Source organism: Bos javanicus, chromosome 4, assembly GCF_032452875.1.
Source record: "Bos javanicus breed banteng chromosome 4, ARS-OSU_banteng_1.0, whole genome shotgun sequence".
Lineage (NCBI taxonomy): Eukaryota > Metazoa > Chordata > Mammalia > Artiodactyla > Bovidae > Bos > Bos javanicus.
This window is the reverse complement of record NC_083871.1, coordinates 81,209,337-81,227,434: the sequence shown is the minus strand read 5'-3', so window position 1 is coordinate 81,227,434 and position 18,098 is coordinate 81,209,337. Positions and strand designations below refer to the sequence as shown.

The window sequence follows — 18,098 nt, the reverse complement described above, 5'->3', positions numbered from 1 at the left end:
TTGCTTTCTTCCATGGTGTTGGAAAAGCCCACATGTGAAGAAGAGGTACAAGCATTTGGGGTAGGCAGCTATCAGCAGGCTGGAACTGTCCTTAGCTGCTTTAGAACTCATGTTGGTTAAGGGCATGTTGAGTGGGTGTCTACAGCCTCTGCAAATGTTGTTGTCAGAGGGTAAGAAAGACTGAATAGAATCATGGTTAAGATTAGTTGATGCACCAATTAGACTTCTTATCTTTCAGTACCTGCTCCATCCTATTAGTTGTGAGATATTAGGCAAATTTGTGGCTTTCATGTTTCTTTTTTTTTTTTTTCATTTGTAAATTGGGGTTAATAATAATCCTTACCTCTGTAATTGCTGAGAGACTTAAATGAGGAAATGTAGGTAGGGCCCGCAGCAGTTGCCTGGCATATGGCAAACACTTGTTAAATATTCAGTTCAGTTCAGTCACTCAGTCATGTCCAACTCTTTGTGACCCCATGGACTGCAGCACGCCAAGCTTCCCTATCTATCACCAACTCCCGGAGACTACTCAAACTCATGTCCATTGCATCAGTGATGCCATCCAACCATCTCCTCCTCTGTCATCCCCTTCTCCTCCTGCCTTCAGGCTTTCCCAGTATCAGGATCTTTTCCAATGTGTCCGTTCTTCGCATTAGGAGGCGAAGAACTCCAAACATTTTGGAGTTTCAGCTTTAGCATCAGTCCTTTCAATGAGCATTCAGGACTGATTTCCTTCAGGATTAACTGGTTGGATCTCCTTGCAGTCCAAGGGATTCTCAAGAGTCTTCTCCAACACCACAGTTCAAAAGCATCAATTCGTTGACGCTCAGCCTTCTTCACAGTCCAACTCTCACATCCATACGTGACTACTAGAAAAACCATAGCTTTGACTAGATGGACTTTTGTTGGCAAAGTAATGTCTCTGCTTTTTAATATGCTGTCTAGGTTGGTCATAACTCTTCTTCCAAGGAGCAAGCGTCTTTTAATTTCATGGCTGCTATCACCTGCTGCAGTGATTTTGGAGCCCATAAAAAAAAAAATCTCTCAGTGTTTCCATTGATTCCCCATCTATTTGTCATGAAGTGATAGGACTGGATGCCATGATTTTAGTTTACTGAATGTTGAGTTTTACATCAACTTTTTCACTTACCTCTTTCAATTTCATCAAGAGGACCTTTAGTTCTTCTTCACTTTCTGCCATAAGGGTGGTGTCTGCATATCTGCATATCTGAGATTATTGATATTTCTCCTGGCAATCTTGATTCCAGCTTGTGTTTCATTTTAGTAATCTGTCCAGGTAGCAGTTAGTGAGATGGTAGTTAATTTTTTTGAGTAATAGAGTTCTATTGATGAAGTCTAAGTGTTCAGTCTTATTTGGCAGCGTGTCCTATTGACCTATATTAAGTAACCACAGAAAAACCTTTAAAAAATCTTGGTTGCTACTAAACCTTGTTTCTCTTTGTGCATTTATTATTTTAGGACTTATATAAATTTTTAAGAATTTTGTTTAAAATAAAATTGGCTCCATTTAAACCAACTTGATTACTGTCATTACAAGTTTCCACAAATCTGATAATGATAGTATCTAATTATCCACAAATCTGATCAATGACATCCTCTGGGCCCTCATTTAAATTCAACAAGAGTAACTACATTTACTCCCCATGATTGAAACTGAACTTTTTTGTCATATCTTTACTGGCTTCCAATTCACACAATTATTTCATTATGTGATCTGCTATTTTCTCCATCTTATCCAGAAAGATATTTTGAATGACATTGTTAGAAGCTTTTTTGAAATCCAGGAATACTTTGCCCATTTTATTTCCCTCACAACACTGTTTAGAACCCAATCAAAAAAGAAAATGAGCTTGGCTTGGGATGATTTTCCTCTAGGAAAACTATACTGGTTATCTAATACTCATAACTTCCTCCTGTAAGTATTAAAAAAAATGTACTTTAAAGTCCTTCATTCAACAAATATATATGGAGCTCCCATTCTTCCAAGCAACATTTTGAGTCCCAGGGTTACTTTTCCAAGATTCAACATCAAATGAACCAAATCCAGTTGCCTCATATTAAAAAATGGGCAACAATCATGCATCCTTACAAAGTCATTACTATGATTTAGTGAGTTAAGTTACGGAAGCACCTAGCACATGCCAAAGTGAAGAAGGTACTCAATATATAAGTTTCCTTTCCCAGGTTCCAAAAGAGTCATTTAACTCTCTGTTTTAAATGGGTTGAAAATAACTCATTTACCCATTGATTTATCAATCCATCCATCCATTCATCCAGATAGGTGTACATTCAGTCACCTTTCATTACTCACTTCCTTATTTATTAAGGTGATAGAGTGTTGGAGGAAGATGGGAAGAGCTTGGATTTTGGAGTTCATAGTATTTATGTTCTAATCCTGGCTCTAATTCTTACTAATGGTATGATCTTGGCAAGTCACTAAAACCTCTGTGCTTCAGGCTCCTCATCTATCAGATGGGAACAATGATAGTATTTATGGTGTAGGATTGTTGTATTAAATGTGTAATCTATGTTAAGTGCTTAAAACAGTGTCTGGCACAAAATATATGTCATATAAATGTCAACTATCAAATGTCAGACTCTGTTCTGGCTACAACAGAAGAGTAAGGCAGACTCACTTCCTGTCCTATAGTACTTAAAGTTAGTGGAGATCACCATATGCTCTATGAAGCCATGAAAAGGCTTTAATCAAATCTGCTTGTTTCTTTTTGTTGTTGTTATTGTTGGTAAGGGTTTGAAAATCTTGAAAAAGAATATGATGAACATTTAGTTCTATTTATATCTTGCCAAATTGTTTCAGCAGTTTTGTTAATGTATATACACAATTAGATATAATTATATGCACATATAATTGTGAGTTCTGTTTTTGCATTTGCTTAAGTTTTTTTGTGTATATTGTATAAAGTGCTTAGTGTGTATTGGCTATATATTTACTTTAAATTGCTCATGTGCTAATCTGTTATATAAATATTCTGCAGTATATGAAGGTATTTTGCAATTCTCTAGACATTTAAGATATATAAAATGTTTTGCTGCTTTGGAAGTCTTTGATTTGGTTATTACTGTACAAATGGAGTCATTCAAACTGAATGAACAGATTTATAGTTTTTATTATTTCTTAACCAGTTGTTTTCAAGAAAATTTGAATTAATTTATAATACCACAGTAGTGTATAACCATTAATTTTTGCTGCTTCTTAGAGTAGCTAATGATACCTAAAATATTTTAGCTTATATTTCTTAAATTTTAAGGGGATTGAGCATGCTTCCCTCTGTTTACTTATTTTCGTCTTTCCCCTTTGAATGAAATAGTTCTCTTGTTGATGTGTGGACTATGGATTGCTTAAGTTCTTTACATATACCATACTGAGGGATAGGTAAAGGATGTAGATGTATACAGCTTATATAAGAAGACTTCCTGGAAAAGCATATCTGTTCTTTTAAAATATTGAAGGACTGTTATCGGGAAGAACATTGCATGAGGCTCCCCAGGATTTGCCAAGGATCAATAGGTAGAAGTTTCCAGGGGCAAATTCTAGGATGTATCTGGACATTTGCTTTAAAATTTATAGGACTAGTTCTCACCTGGAAAGAATCTTAGAATCAGGGAAAGTAGATTAGTGTGAGTGGAACTAGGAAGAATGAGAAATAACAGAAAGATTGGAACACTGCAATTCTTATTAAGAGATTTCCAAATGTGAGGTGAGTTGCTTCTGAAAATACTGTCCTCCCTGGCTAACCATCTTCTCTACTGTATACCTGCCAAATCAGGTTAAATGACCACTTTTCTGGGTTTTAAGAGTTGGAGGAAATTGCCAGTAAAACTCATGCCACCTCTGAGATCCATTTTATAGCTGATAACTTTTTCTTTATGTCATTGTCATGTTAGTGTATTATGTATAGTAAAAATAATGTTCCTTTTCCTAAGGCTATTCATGGAAGAAATCAGATGAGAAAATGGGTAGATTTTTGAAGCAATAGATTTTCATACTTCATTTGAAAATTTCCTTTGTTTAATAAGTTTAAATTAAATTCAGTGTGGACGTGTTAAAAACAGGGTTTTGAAACAGGAAAATGAGCAGGATATGGATAAGAGAGGGGCTTCCCTGGTGGCTCAGACTGTAAAGAAACCACCTGCAATGCAGGAGTCACAGGTTTGATCCCTTGGTCAAGAAGACCCCCTGAAGAAAGGAATTGCAACCCGCTCCAGTATTCTTGCCTGGAGAATTCCATGGACAGAGGAGCCTGGTGGGCTACAGAGTCGGACATGACTGAGTGACTCACACTAACTATGGATAAGAGAGATGAAGACAAAGAAGACAGAAGTAAAAGTGACAGAGGAGAATAGAGCAAGGAAATTTGGGAAAGCAAACTACCACATATTTCTTTCACACACACACGAACACATACAAACCTAGGAGAGAGTTCTATGACATTAGAAGCTATTTGAGCTAAGTCGCCTTCTAAAAGTTCAGAAAAACTTATTTTACCTTAAAAAAAAGTTGAGAAAAGTACTGAGATCAGATCCTATGCAATGTTATTATAAGATTAAAAAATGGAATAAGAAGAAAAATATTTCTATAGGCAGTGAAAACATGTCATAGAGATATGCCTATAAAACAGATAAAAATAAAAAAAAACATTAAAATTGGCTATTTAGGGTCTCTTGAGATTGCATATGAATTTTATGCTGGGTTTTCTATTTCTGCAAAAAACATCGCTGGGATTTTACGAGGGATTGCATTGAATCTGTAGGTTACTTTGAGTAATTGACATTTTAACAATATTAAGTCTTTGAATCCATGAACATGGGATGTTTCCATTTATTTGTGTCTAATTTCTTTCAGCAATGTTTTGTAATTTTTATACAGTCTTGAAAAGGAAGGAAATATGCTACAATGTGAATGAATCCTGAAGACATTATAAGGCAAATACTGTATGATTCCACTTATAAGAGGTACATAGCCCAGTCAAAATGGTAGAGACCAAAAGTATAGTAATTGTTGCCAGGAGATTAGGAGAGAGGGAGGAATGGGGATTCATAATTTAATAGGTATAGAGTTTCAGTTTTTCAAGATGAAAAGAATTTTGGGGACAGATGGCTGTGATGGCCCCACAAAAATGTGAATGTATTTAATGTCACTGAACTGTACACTTAATATGGTTAAGATGGTAAATTTTATGTTATGTGTAGTTTAAAAAAGTAAAAAGGGGAAAAAATTGTGATCCCTTAAAATTTTTAAAAATATATTCATATAAAATGCTAAATGATATGCATAAATCAACATTCAGTTCAGTTCAGTTGTTCAGTCATGTCCGACTCTTTGTGACCCCATGAATCACAGCATGCCAGGCCTCCCTGTCCATCACCAATTCCCAGAGTTTACTCAAACTTCATGTCCATCGAGTCGGTGATGCCATCCAGCTATCTCATCCTTTGTTGTCTCCTTCTCCTCCTGCCCCCAGTCCCTCCCAGCATCAGAGTCTTTTCCAATGAGTCAATTCTTTGTATGAGATGGCCAAAGTATTGGAGCTTCAGCTTCAGCATCAGTCCTTCCAATGAACACCCAGGAGTGATCTCCTTTAGAATGGACTGGTTAGATCTCCTTGCATTCCAAGGGACTCTCAAGAGTCTTCTCCAACACCACAGTTCAAAAGCGTCAATTCTTCGGTGCTCAGCTTTCTTCACAGTCCAACTCTCACATCCATACATGACTACTGGAAAAACCATAGCCTTGACCAGACGGACCTTCGTTGGCAAAGTAATGTCTCTGCTTTTTAATATGCTATCTAGGTTGGTCATAACTTTTCTTCCAAGGAGTAAGCGTCTTTTAATTTCATGGCTGCAGTCACCATCTACAATGATTTTGGAGCCCCCAAAAATAAAGTCTGCCACTGTTTCCACTGTTTCCCCATCTATTTCCCATGAAGTGATGGGACCAGATGCCATGATCTTCGTTTTCTGAATGTTGAGCTTTAAGCCAACTTTTTCACTCTCCTCTTTCGCTTTCATTAAGAGGCTTTTTAGTTCTTCTTCACTTTCTGCCATAAGGGTGGTGTCATCTGCATATCTGAGGTTATTGATACTTCTCCTGGCAATCTTGATTCCAGCTTGTGCTTCTTCCAGCCCAGCGTTTCTCATCATGTACTCTGCATATAAGTTAAATAAGCAAGGTGACAATATACAGCCTTGACGTACTCCTTTTCACATTATTTCTGTATAATAAGGTTATAGTTGATTTTGTTTCTTCTTTTGTGTCTATTAACATTTAAATATTTTCTACAACAATTATATATTGCTTTATTAGTAGCTTTTTACAAAGAGATCTTGATTTAAGAGGCTTATTTTTTTATATCAGCCACCCTGGTGTGAACAACTGGACACTGGCAACATGGGCAGCTTTCCCATATCATGTTTGCAATGATGCTGCTGAGGCTGTAGGGACAGTCACAGCAATGCTTATCTGTCCAAACCATTATAATATATGGCTTCAGTTCAGTTCAGTCACTCAGTCGTGTCCGACTCTTTTCGACCCCACGAATCAGAGCACGCCAGGCCTCCGGTCCATCACCAACTCCCGGAGTTCACTCAGACTCACGTCCATCGAGTCAGTGATACCATCCAGCCATCTCATCCTCTGTCATCCCCTTCTACTCCTGCCCCCAATCCCTCCCAGCATCAGAGTCTTTTCCAGTGAGTCAACTCTTCGCATGAGGTGGCCAAAGTACTGGAGTTTCAGCTTTAGCATCATTCCTTCCAAAGAAATCCTAGGGCTGATCTCCTTCAGAATGGACTGGTTGGATCTCCTTTCAGTCCAAGGGACTCTCAAGAGTCTTCTCCAACACCACAGTTCAAAAGAATCAGTTCTTTGGTGCTCAGCTTCTTCACAGTCCAACTCTCACATCCATACATGACCACAGGAAAAACCATAGCCTTGACTAGATGGACCTTTGTTGGCAAAGTAATGTCTCTGCTTTTCAATATATGACTTACTCTTTACTTAAAATTTGTGTGAAGCAGAACATATTTTGGAACTGTGATCATTAGTATGGATAGGAATTATTAGTGAGGCAATAATTAATCTGACTTGTAAGACGTAGTGCCTGAGCAGCTTAGTAAGTGACCTGATGTATTTAGGAGCAAGGTCTATGAAAATTCCATCATGACCTTCCACTAGAAGGCAGTAATAGGAGTCCCTGGATGGATGCTTTCCCCATCTTTTGTGTGGCTTGTGGATTGACATGCAGACAGAGAGTTAGTGAATGCTAGCAGGACAAAAAAAAAAAAAAAAAGATCTTAAACCATAATTTATCAGTAATATGTAGAGATAAATTCCTAAGAGGAAATAAGGTCTAAGGAAATTACAGGAAATATTAAATCTGTGATTCTGTTTACGGTAGAAACGCAACCAACAAATTCCAGCTGTTTCTCTGTGGGTTATAGAAGTGTCACAGGCCTGTTTATAGTTACTGCATTGCAGACTCCAGCCTGGTTCTTATGGAATCCCACTGGTTTGGTTTGGGTTTACTCAGATCTGTCCAAAGAGGTATTTCCTATAGGCAATACATTTATGGACTGTAGCCCTGTACCACATTTTTGTTCCTATAATATCTATTCTAGTTTCCTCTTCTTCCTGCCAACAGTTTGCCTCCCAGAAATGTTAGTATAGTTTTATTTATTTAACAATTATGTAGCACTTGTACCATTACAGTGTTCTGAATACCTTCAAAGTATTAATTCTTCTAATTCCTTGTGACAAATTTATGAGCTAAATAGTACATCTTAAACCAACATAGAAAGCAAAAACCTTGAATGACAAGAATTATGATTTGTCCATGTTAAAGTTAATAGTTTCTATGTGAAAAAATAAATACTGAGAAGCCAAAAGACAAGCTACAGTTTAGGAGAAGAAATTTGCAATGAGTGTAACTAGTAAAAGATTCGTATGTAGACTATGCAAATATTCATGTAAGTCAATAAGGAAAGAAAAGCAGTTCGACTGAAAAAGGACAAAGGATATGAAGAGGAAAGAACCAAAAGAAAAAAAAAAGTCTATGAAAAGATGTTTAGTTTCTCCAGTTGGGAAAAAATACAACTTAAAGTAACCGTGAGATTCCATTCTACCTCTATGTGATTGGCAAAAGTTGCATCTGACAGTAACAAAAATTGGTGAGAATATGGTAGAAGCAGAAATTGACATCAACCACATTGAAGAGCAATTCAGTAAAATCTAAGGCAGCTGACAATGTGCCTACTTTATGACTCAGCATTTCTTGTGCCTACTTTATGACTCAGCAGTTCTATCTCTGTGTATACATTGTAGGTAATCCATCCCATAAGAACAGAGAAATGTGTAAGGTTCTATTGAAGCATTGTGTACAATAGTGATAAATTGGATACAATGTATCATTAATATGAAAAAAGATAAATTGTGGAATATTTGTATAGGCAGGTGCCCAGTGGATAAAATGAATGAGCCAAGTCTATATACACACACATGTATAGATCTTGAAATTAAAATGTTCAGTCAAGTTGCAGTATACAGGTTAAAAATACACAACATGATAGTTTATAATGCCTGTGGTGGATTTGTTCAAATATACACACACATATGTAATATGAGTGCAGTAACATGAACAGAGAGATGCACAAGATCTAGGATGGTGGTTACTTCTGATGTGAATAAAAAGGGGAATAAAGTCAAGGAGAGGTACAAAAGGGGCTTTGTGTTTGTAAGATTTTGTTTCTTAAAAATATGAAGCAAATATGCTAAGATGTTATTAAAAATGTGAGTGGGTAAGGGCACATAAATATTTATGTTATTTTATTTTCTATTCTTTTTTTTTGTGGTTATTTTCTATACTTTTCTACTCCTGTACTTTTGGGCATATTTGAAATATTTCACAATAGTAAAATACAAAAACTAAATTTAATAATTTAAAAATTAACTCTAGTGGATAATACTCCTAAATTTCCTTTTAAAAATCTTTGGTGATGTTGTGGGGTATTCCTTGGTGGTCCAGTGGTTAGGACTCTGTGTTTCCACTGCAGGGAGCCTGAGTTTGATTCCTGGTTGGGAACTAAGATCCTGTATGCCACACGGTGTGGCACCTCCTTCCCCCCAAAAAAGGACATTGAGGAAAATAGTACTTGGAGAAGAATACTTCAGAAACAACCATAATTTAAAAACATCTTTGGGAAGCTTTGCTATAATATTCAGATAAACTCATTCAAAAACTTTTATGTTATATGGATGCTTGGTGCATGCGTGCTGGGTCTCTTCAGTCGTGTCTGACTCTCTGTGACGCTATGGTCCTCCAGGCTCCTCTGCACGTGGGACCAGGCACATGCACCAGATAAGAATACTGGAGTGGGTTGCCATGTCCTCCTCCAGGGAATCTTCCTGACCCAGGGATCCAAACCCTTGTCTCTTATGTCTGTTGCATTGGCAGGTGGGTTCTTTACCAGCAGCGCCACCGGGGAAGCTCTTTGTAAAGTTTTGTATTCAGTTTTCACCAGCTTACAAAATAACACATTTTGTAATTCTCCAATGTTTTTGTTGTCTCTGCAAGATATTTATTTAGCTTTTTAGGTTTTCCTCCAAACTATTTTGAATTTAAAAGCACAGTTTTCTGGGTCTAGTCATCTGTGTATCAAGAAGGTGGTGTGCTAAGAGAGCTTTCCACTATTCTGGAGAGCCACCTTCATGGTCTAAGAGGGAAATCCACCAATTGTGTGTGTGTGTGTGTGTGTGTGTGTGTAAGGGGATGGAACTAATATGTGAAAATGTAAAAGATTAATGGATTTTAGGTTTCAGATGTATAAATATCTAAATTTATTTTCAGAAGTCTGTAGTTGGTAAGTCCATGATTCTATCATAGAGATAGTATAGCAAAAAGACAGGTATACATTTCTACTTATGCATAAAGATACAAAATTTTTAGTAAGTTGATTCATATTTCCAATTATATGAAGAAATCATTGTGTGAATTAAAGAATGCTTTTGTAACATAAAGCCATATTCTAATATGTTCGTATCTTACATTTGAATCTTGTGGTTCTCTGGATAACATAGAAAGTCCCTAAATCAAAACATTACAAGCTAATGTGACTGAGGTGAAACCTTGGGTAGTTGTCAGTTAACCCTAGATAAATGGTGAATTGTGACCTGCCCTTACTGGTTAGCCTTGCTTTGATTGTTTTTTATAAAAGTTTCCATGTCCTCCAAGAGTCACATAACCGGAGCAATAGGATGTTTGCCCGAGTTGTTTTTTAGGAACTTGGAGTCGGCTGTGTCCACTTCCAGCTTGAGATCACTGAGATGAGTTAAGACCTCTGATCCTCTCTCTGGGCATGTGCAGATATCGGCTCTGTGACCTTTTGATGTCTGAGGGCCAGAATCTCCACCCTCATAGCAGGCTAGTGCTGCTATTCTCTGAGCACGTCTCTGACAAAGAAGCCTGTGGCTTGGTTGCATCTGCTCAGAACAACAACCACCTTCCTTTTTTCGTATCTGCAATTACCTTTCCCCATGCTCTCCCCAGAGAAGGCAAAATGGTACCCCACTCCAGTACACTTGCCTGGAAAATCCCATGGACGGAGGAGCCTGGTGGGCTGCAGTCCATGGGGTCACTAAGAGTCGGACATGACTGAGCGACTTCACTTTCACTTTTCACTTTCATGCATTGGAGAAGGCAATGGCAACCCACTCCAGTGTTCTTGCCTGGAGAATCCCAGGGACAGGGGAGCCTGGTGGGCTGCCGTCTATGGGGTCGCACAGAGTCGGACACGACTGAAGTGACTTAGCAGCAGCAGCATGCTGCTCCCCATGCCTCAGTTTTTATCCCTTAAATATCCCCAGCCCCTTGGCCTTCAGGGAGACAGATCTGAGACTTTTCCCCTGTCTCCTGTCTTGGGTACTTTCGGAAGAAGCCCTTTCTCTGCTGCAAACCTCATTGTCTCAGTGTTTGGCTTGCTGTGCACTAGGCAAATAAACAAACTCTTATTATTCCCAAAGAGTCATATATTCATTCATTCAGCAAATGTTGAGTGCCAACTATATTTTAAGTGATGGGGCTATAACAGTCAAGAAGCAGTCTGGTTTTCTGGTATGCAAGGAGGTAATGATCTTGGGGAAGAAAGCAGTTGGATGGATTTGAGACATCTAAAATTTGTGATTTATGGAAAGGAGGAAATTGGAGGCAGTAAGTTTTATTGTTTAATTAATTAATTAATTGGCTGTATTGCCTCTTCCTTGAGGTACATGAGCTTTTCACTGTGGCACATGGGATCTTCTCTCTAGTTGCAATGTGCAGGTTTCTCATTGCAGTGCTTAGGCTTCTCTAGTTGTGGTGCACAGACTCTTTAGTTGTGGTGCGTAGGCTCAGTAGCCCTGTGGCATTTAGGATCTTAGTTCCCCTACCAAGGATTGAACCTGTGTCTCCTGCACTGGAAGGCAGATTCTTAACTACTAAACCACCAGGGAAGTCCCTGGAGGCAGTAAATTTTTAATCAATTATTGCCATAGACCATGTGTTATGAATCAAAGGCCTGGATAGTGATAGTAATAGTGGGAATAGAGGAAAAAGGTCAACTTTTGAAAAGTTGATTCTTCAGTATAACTATATATAAATTATAAGAAATGATGAGAAGACAAAGTTCCAGATTTAGCCAAGGGTTTGAGTTCAGGCAAAGTGGAATATTAGGTTTATGGGGAAAATGGAGGTTGAATCATCCATGGGCAAGTTGTGTTTATAGGGGTAATACTGCAGCTGAGTGGAAATATTCTGTGGTAACCAGAAAAGGAGAACTGAAGCAAGATCAGGACTAGAAATATGAATTTGGATATCATCTGCATAGCAATAACAAGATTCCTTAAGTGCATAAAAGAAAATGAAGACTATTGGGACTAGAAGGAAAAAGTGAAAGAATTAATAAAAGAAACAGAAATGGCCAAAGAGCTATTAATAATCCAAAAAGGTATTGTATCATAGGAGTTAAATACAGGATAGATCCACAGCATCAGATACTGCACAGAAAGCAAGCAGGATGAGGACTGTGGAAAGAATATTGGGTCTGTCAAGTGGTCACTGTCGACCCTTGGAGACTGGGTAACAAAAGGTGTTGATGACCAAGTCAGACTTCAGAGGCTCAAGCAGTGATGATAGATTGGAAGCAGATAAATAGCATAGTAACAAAAAGGTGTAAGAATGTCTGGAAAACTTATTTTTCCAATTGAAAACTTGCTTCTGGTTGACAATAATATGGAGGATACTGATGAGGAGGTAGATTTAAGAAGCATCAGGGGTAGACAGCATGGGGCCTCCGTCAAGTTTCTTTTTCTCTAAACTCATCGGTCTCCTTCTGTTCTCAGTATCAATGTTGATTTTGTCAGTCCCCTAATGAAAGACCTCTCTGGGTTCCTCTTTGCTAGTGTAAATGCAATATCCTTAGCAGAGCTCATGACGTGCCTCATACTTTGGTTCTAACCTCCCTTTTCCATTTCATCTTCAGCTACTCAAGATACAGGAGATTTCAGATTCTTTCCAGACTGGGTCTTTGTACACCTTGATCTTTCTGCCTGAAGATTCTTATTCCCATCTTTCACATGGAAAATTCTAACTCATCCTTCAACACCTGGCTCAAGTGTCACCTCATTTTTGAACCCTTTGTGACTCCCCCAGGCCCTGTGCAGGTCTCCCTCTTTGGTGCTTCAGCTGGAAGTTATTCATTCATATTTTTGTCTCAGCATCCTGCACTGTAATTCATAAATTTTCATAACTGTGTTCTCCATTAGACAATGTGGTCTCTGGATACAATGACTTTCTATTTTATTGTTGTAATCCCCATGACTGGCACACAACAAACCTGTGAAAAGCATAGGAATGAATGAGTATTCATGTAAAGAGATTTGCCTTGAGGCATATTGGATGAAAGTGAAGAAGCATCTTAGTGCTAAGTGAAATAAGCCAGACACAGGAATACAGATACTATGTGATCTCACTCACTTATATGTGGAATCTAAAAAAAGTTGAACCCATAGAACCAGAGTGTAGAATGCTGGTTGCCAGGGGATATGGTGTGGGGGAAATGAGGAGATACTGGTCAAAGGGAATAAACTGTCAGCTAAAAGGTGAAAAATTCTGAGCTCTAATATACAATATGGTTATTATAGGTAATAATACTATATCAAATGCTCAAAACAAATAAGTGTTCTAACCACATACATAGAAATGATAACTGTGAGGTGATGGATCCATTGATTGACTTGATTTTGGTAATCATTTCGTAATGTATATGTATTTTAAAATCATCACATTGTTCTCCTTAAAAAATCCTATTATACAAACTATTATACAAATCAAATATATGTGATTTTTATTTGTTAGTTATATCTCCAAAACATTGGGAGGGGGGAAGCTATATGAATTTGAACAGGTTAATTTTTCTGAATCTGAGTTTCCTTTTGATCAAAGGAGAGTAATACTTACCTTATAATGTGCTTGTGAGGATAAAATCGATAAGATATAGATCAAACAATTAATGACCAGCATTTATTAATAATTTCCTTAATGAGTAATAATTAAATATTAATGAAATAATCACCATTTGTTATAACAATTATTAATAATAATTTATTGATTATTTCCAAATCTTACCTTCGTGGCATGGATCTCTTACTAGTTGCTCTGTGGTCTTGAATTTGGCTGCAACTTTAGTCCAGTCTCTAAAGAGAAGAATTCGGGTTTGTTTTATAGGTTAAATTTTGATGTTAAGAAATTTAAACTCAAGTCTTCCTAAATGGTGTAATCTGATTAACAGTAACCATTTGGCGTCAAGTGAATTCAACAGAAATGTAGAATTAAATATATGGGTTGGTTTATTAAGTTCACAATTAAGTCTGAATTGTTTTATGAGTCTCCAGATAACTTCCCAGAGGAGGCTCCTAGCTTCAGGGCCAGATCCAAGGACACCCTTCTTGTCTTAGCTCAGGATTGTGTTGCCCTGAGTGATTTAAATCAGCTCTTTCCATTTTTTTTTAGCAAAATTTTTGTGGTTCAAAAAAACATGTGTTTACAGGTTTTTTTTTTTTTTTTGCATAGATAAAGGAAAGGATTCTACATCAGATTTAGATCAAGAGATAGATTTTCAGAAGAAAATGATGGGTATGTCCTCTGGGAGCAGTGGAATGCAGTGATGTTTGGTCTCTGACTGATTGAGTTTAAGGCTTTTGTGAACACGTCCACGCCCACACCCACGCAAATACACAAACAGTGGTCACACTTCAGCTCCAGACGCTGCATTTCTCTCCAACCTCACATCCAGAGTGCATCCGATGTTTTCCATAACATGAAATAAATCCCTCTCTTTTGCTCAGTGGTGAAAAGCTTATATAAATACTAAAACTTCAAATATTCCCCTGAGTTTTTGTTGGCAAGTCTGCAGCTACGGGTTTGTTTAGATATTGACATGCATTTTCTGCACATATCTTTCAGGCCACTTGGGTGAGTTCAATGGTGATAAATTCATTTGTCTTGAAAATGTACCATACTAACCATTATAACACTCTGTTTATTAACACTTAAATAATTGATACCCTGATTGGAAAGGTTCCAGGTTCAAAGTACCACTTCTATTCTTTCAACATATATCATTTTGATGATGTCTATCTATCTATCTATCTTAGGAAATCCTGGCCAGGAGATGACTTTAACAGTCATTGAGCAGAAAACACGGATGTGAAGAATCCACTAATTCAAGACATTTAATCTTGCGTTGTAGTGTTCCCGTGACAGGATATCTTTCAGTACTTAGAAGTGAGAAATTTTATTATATATTAAATAGGGATAGTTAACATTATTGGGCCATAATTAATGTGTGTAGTGAAACGTCTTTATCATAATGGAGAAGAAAAGGAAGGCAATATTTTTGGAGGCAGTAATAAATGCCTGGGCTTTCCAGGTGGCTCAGTGGTAAGAATCTGCCTGCAAGTGCAGGAGACAAGTGCAGGTTTGATACCTAGGTCAGAAGATCCCCTGGAGAAGAAAATGGCAGCCCGCTCCAGTATTCTTGCCTGGGAAAACCCATGGACAGAGGAGCCTGGTGGGCTACAGTCCACGGGGTCACAAAAGTCCAACAAAGAGTCAGATTTAGTGACTAAAACAACAACAACAACAACAATCAATGCCTGGCGTATAGTAGGAACTCCTTAAATGGTTGTAAAACAAGTGGATATATAAATAGGATTAATTACATTCCTAGTGAAATGTACTCCTACCTTCATTAAAAAATTTTATTAGATCCTTATATAAAAATTTATGATTGAACACAATTGTTCATATTTTGTCTTTCAGAGACTACATTAATTCCATCTTTTTCTTTTTATCTGTTAGATGGCAATAAAAGAAGTATGGTTAAAATATTGATACTGTATTTATCCTTTTTTTAAATAGTGGAAGAAATCAATTTCTTTGACAAATTCCCATAGAATCTACTGCTCTGAGATTAACTCTAGCTATGTCTAAAAGAGCTCAATAGAAGCCCATTAATATTAAATATTTCCACATTTCCAGTAGTTCTTCCATATTGATGAAGCATTAATACTTTAATACTTCAATATGTGCTGCTAATAATTCACTACAGCTAACTCTTTAAAAAAATCCCTTTTAGCCTATATTATTACCTAACTAAAAAAGGTTTACTATTTTAACAGCTAACAGTTCTAAAATTCTTCATATATTATGAACTATGAGTGTTGAGTTGTCTTTGAGGATCCAAGTTTTTTTCCCGTATTCACTGTCTTAACAGAAAACCAAAAGACAATATATTTCATTAATGAAGTAGGTCCCCTTCCCTTAAGACCTATTAGAGGAAAAAGGACATCAGATAAGTTTTTGTGTCTGAGAAGTCCAATTCTAAGTTATAGTAGAAACAAACAGAGGTAAAGGACTTGGATGAATTTAGATACTAGTCTTTGCATGTCTCCATTTGTTCTGATCAGTAAGCCACAGTGCAAGTAACTAAATAGTTAAGGTTGTTTTTTTTTTTTTTAGGCCAGTGGTTGTGCCTATTAATTCTGATGTGCCTTAACTATAAGGTAGATAAAACATATAGCTTTCTTTTAAAACAGATTCACTGGTTTATTTTTTGTTTTGAGGAATAATTTAGCATATCTGTGTCTATCTTAACTTCATATACTATTCCTGAGATCTAAAAAACCACTTTGTAAATGACATTATGCTCAAAACTGTAGTAACATTATATTATCATTATTAAATTCATCAAGTGCTCAATACCACATTTGAAGCTCGGCTAATACAAAAGCTCATTTTATACCTAATCTTTCTTCTCTGAGGGACTCTCTGTCAAAAAGTTCATAGAGGAAGAAGTAGGAGGAATTTCAACTCTATGGTGGGTTTTTAAACAAGGGGACCTGAGTGACTGTTCTTATAGCTTGCAGGGCAACTCAAGTTGTTTCATGTTGGCAACATTCTGTCAAAACTAGGCACAAGGAAAGTTAAAGAAACATATTTTTGTCATTATCAGTTGCTTTCAAAGAGGGCTATATGAGAAAAAAGGTTGTGTTCTTTAAGTATAAAGGTGCATCTGTTTTTCAATCTGTTCCTAGGTTTAAAGAAGAAATGACCAGCAAGTGGTTACAGCTCTTTGAAGGAAGTGGCGTCCCGTATGGCCCGATTAACAACATGAAGAATGTGTTTGCAGAACCCCAGGTTTGTTTTTTGAAATTTTTAGTATGTTTTGGTTAAAAACACAAGAATTTACCTCTTTTTTTTCTATCCAGACTGATTCATATAAATGTACATTAGCCATTGGTCTTGAAAAGTCATATCACATGATTTTTTACTCTAGGTTAAATTATGCATCTGAAATAAAAAAAATAATCAGAATTTGGAACTGGCTGTCTACAATTATACCTTTATATCAATTGGATCTAACATATTTCTCCAGCAGTCACTACATGACATTTTCAAGGTCAGGGCATTTGTTTTTTCCTGAAAAATGGAATAAAAACAATTGAGAGTTGGGATCAGGCACTCAGAGATCATTCTCTGCAGGAAGAAGTAAGAGTAAGAAATGCATAATTTTCAGAGTCACAGTCCCCCTCTCACCATATGGCTATTTTAAAATGGACAGAGAAGTCATCATTACTTTTGCTGATTAGAGACATCTATGCTTTGAATAATGTGCAATATTCATGAAGAAGAAATAAAATTGAATAGAGATTCATGCTGTACATTGTTTACAGACTCCTTGAGTTTCAGAAATTGGGATCATCTGAAAAAATATTTCTTCTATAACACTGTTCAAATGATTATTTTGAGATAAGGTCAGAATAATAAGTTTTGATGTTATTCAATCAGCCTCACTGCAAGCAATTTACCATTGCTCAAAGTCACATATTAATCCCATAATGTAGAGGAGCTCCCTTTTTCTGGAAACTTTCACTGTGATTATTCATGTATCTTGTCAGCTTGCAACATTTCAAAATTATAGTATTTCTCTTCATTTTTTTCATTCTTATAATGGTAGATTTTTCTTTGAAATAAGTTGCTGAAAATGGAATACACCTTTTAAGGGAAAAAACTGACCTAACTAACTTTGGTACCTTTGTCTTACACAAATATCTGTTTAAAGGAAAATTGAAATGTATTCAAATCAATGATTTCAGTATTTACTGGAGGAAAAAAAAACAAAGATGATTAATGCAGGAATTCTGCTGTGCTATTTTTTTGGCCAAGATGGTGATTATGGAAAGGCTTTTTTCCTAGTGAAAGAATGGTCAATAAGAATTGGAGGAAAGGGAGTCCTCCTGATACGGACTGAGTCTTTGTTAAGGGGTCCCCACTACACTACATTGGTGGTGAACGCCAGTGATTCCTTGTGATGAGGTAGCAGTGTATATGCCCTGAATATAACAGACCAGAGGGGCAGTTATCTCACTTCATAAGTTTGAATGAGGCCAAGCTTTGGCTTTAAGCTGTTGTAGAGGAATGGGTGGGTTTTACCATTATTCCCCTGCTTACAAGTAGAACTGAGGT

General features: G+C 36.9%; 1 protein-coding gene across 14 annotated transcripts in view; it reads left to right on the top strand.

Annotated features, from left to right (window-relative positions):
* SUGCT (succinyl-CoA:glutarate-CoA transferase) overlaps positions 1 to 18,098 on the top strand; it is an 861,069-nt gene that overhangs the window by 326,853 nt on the left and 516,118 nt on the right. For all 14 annotated transcript variants that reach the window (XR_009736133.1, XR_009736132.1, XM_061415379.1 and 11 more), the window contains one exon: positions 16,667 to 16,769. Coding sequence is in view for 12 of the 14 variants with exons in the window: in XM_061415379.1 (XP_061271363.1) it covers positions 16,667 to 16,769 (103 nt within the window). In the remaining 2 variants the exon portion in view is untranslated. The remainder of the gene's footprint in view (positions 1 to 16,666; positions 16,770 to 18,098) is intronic.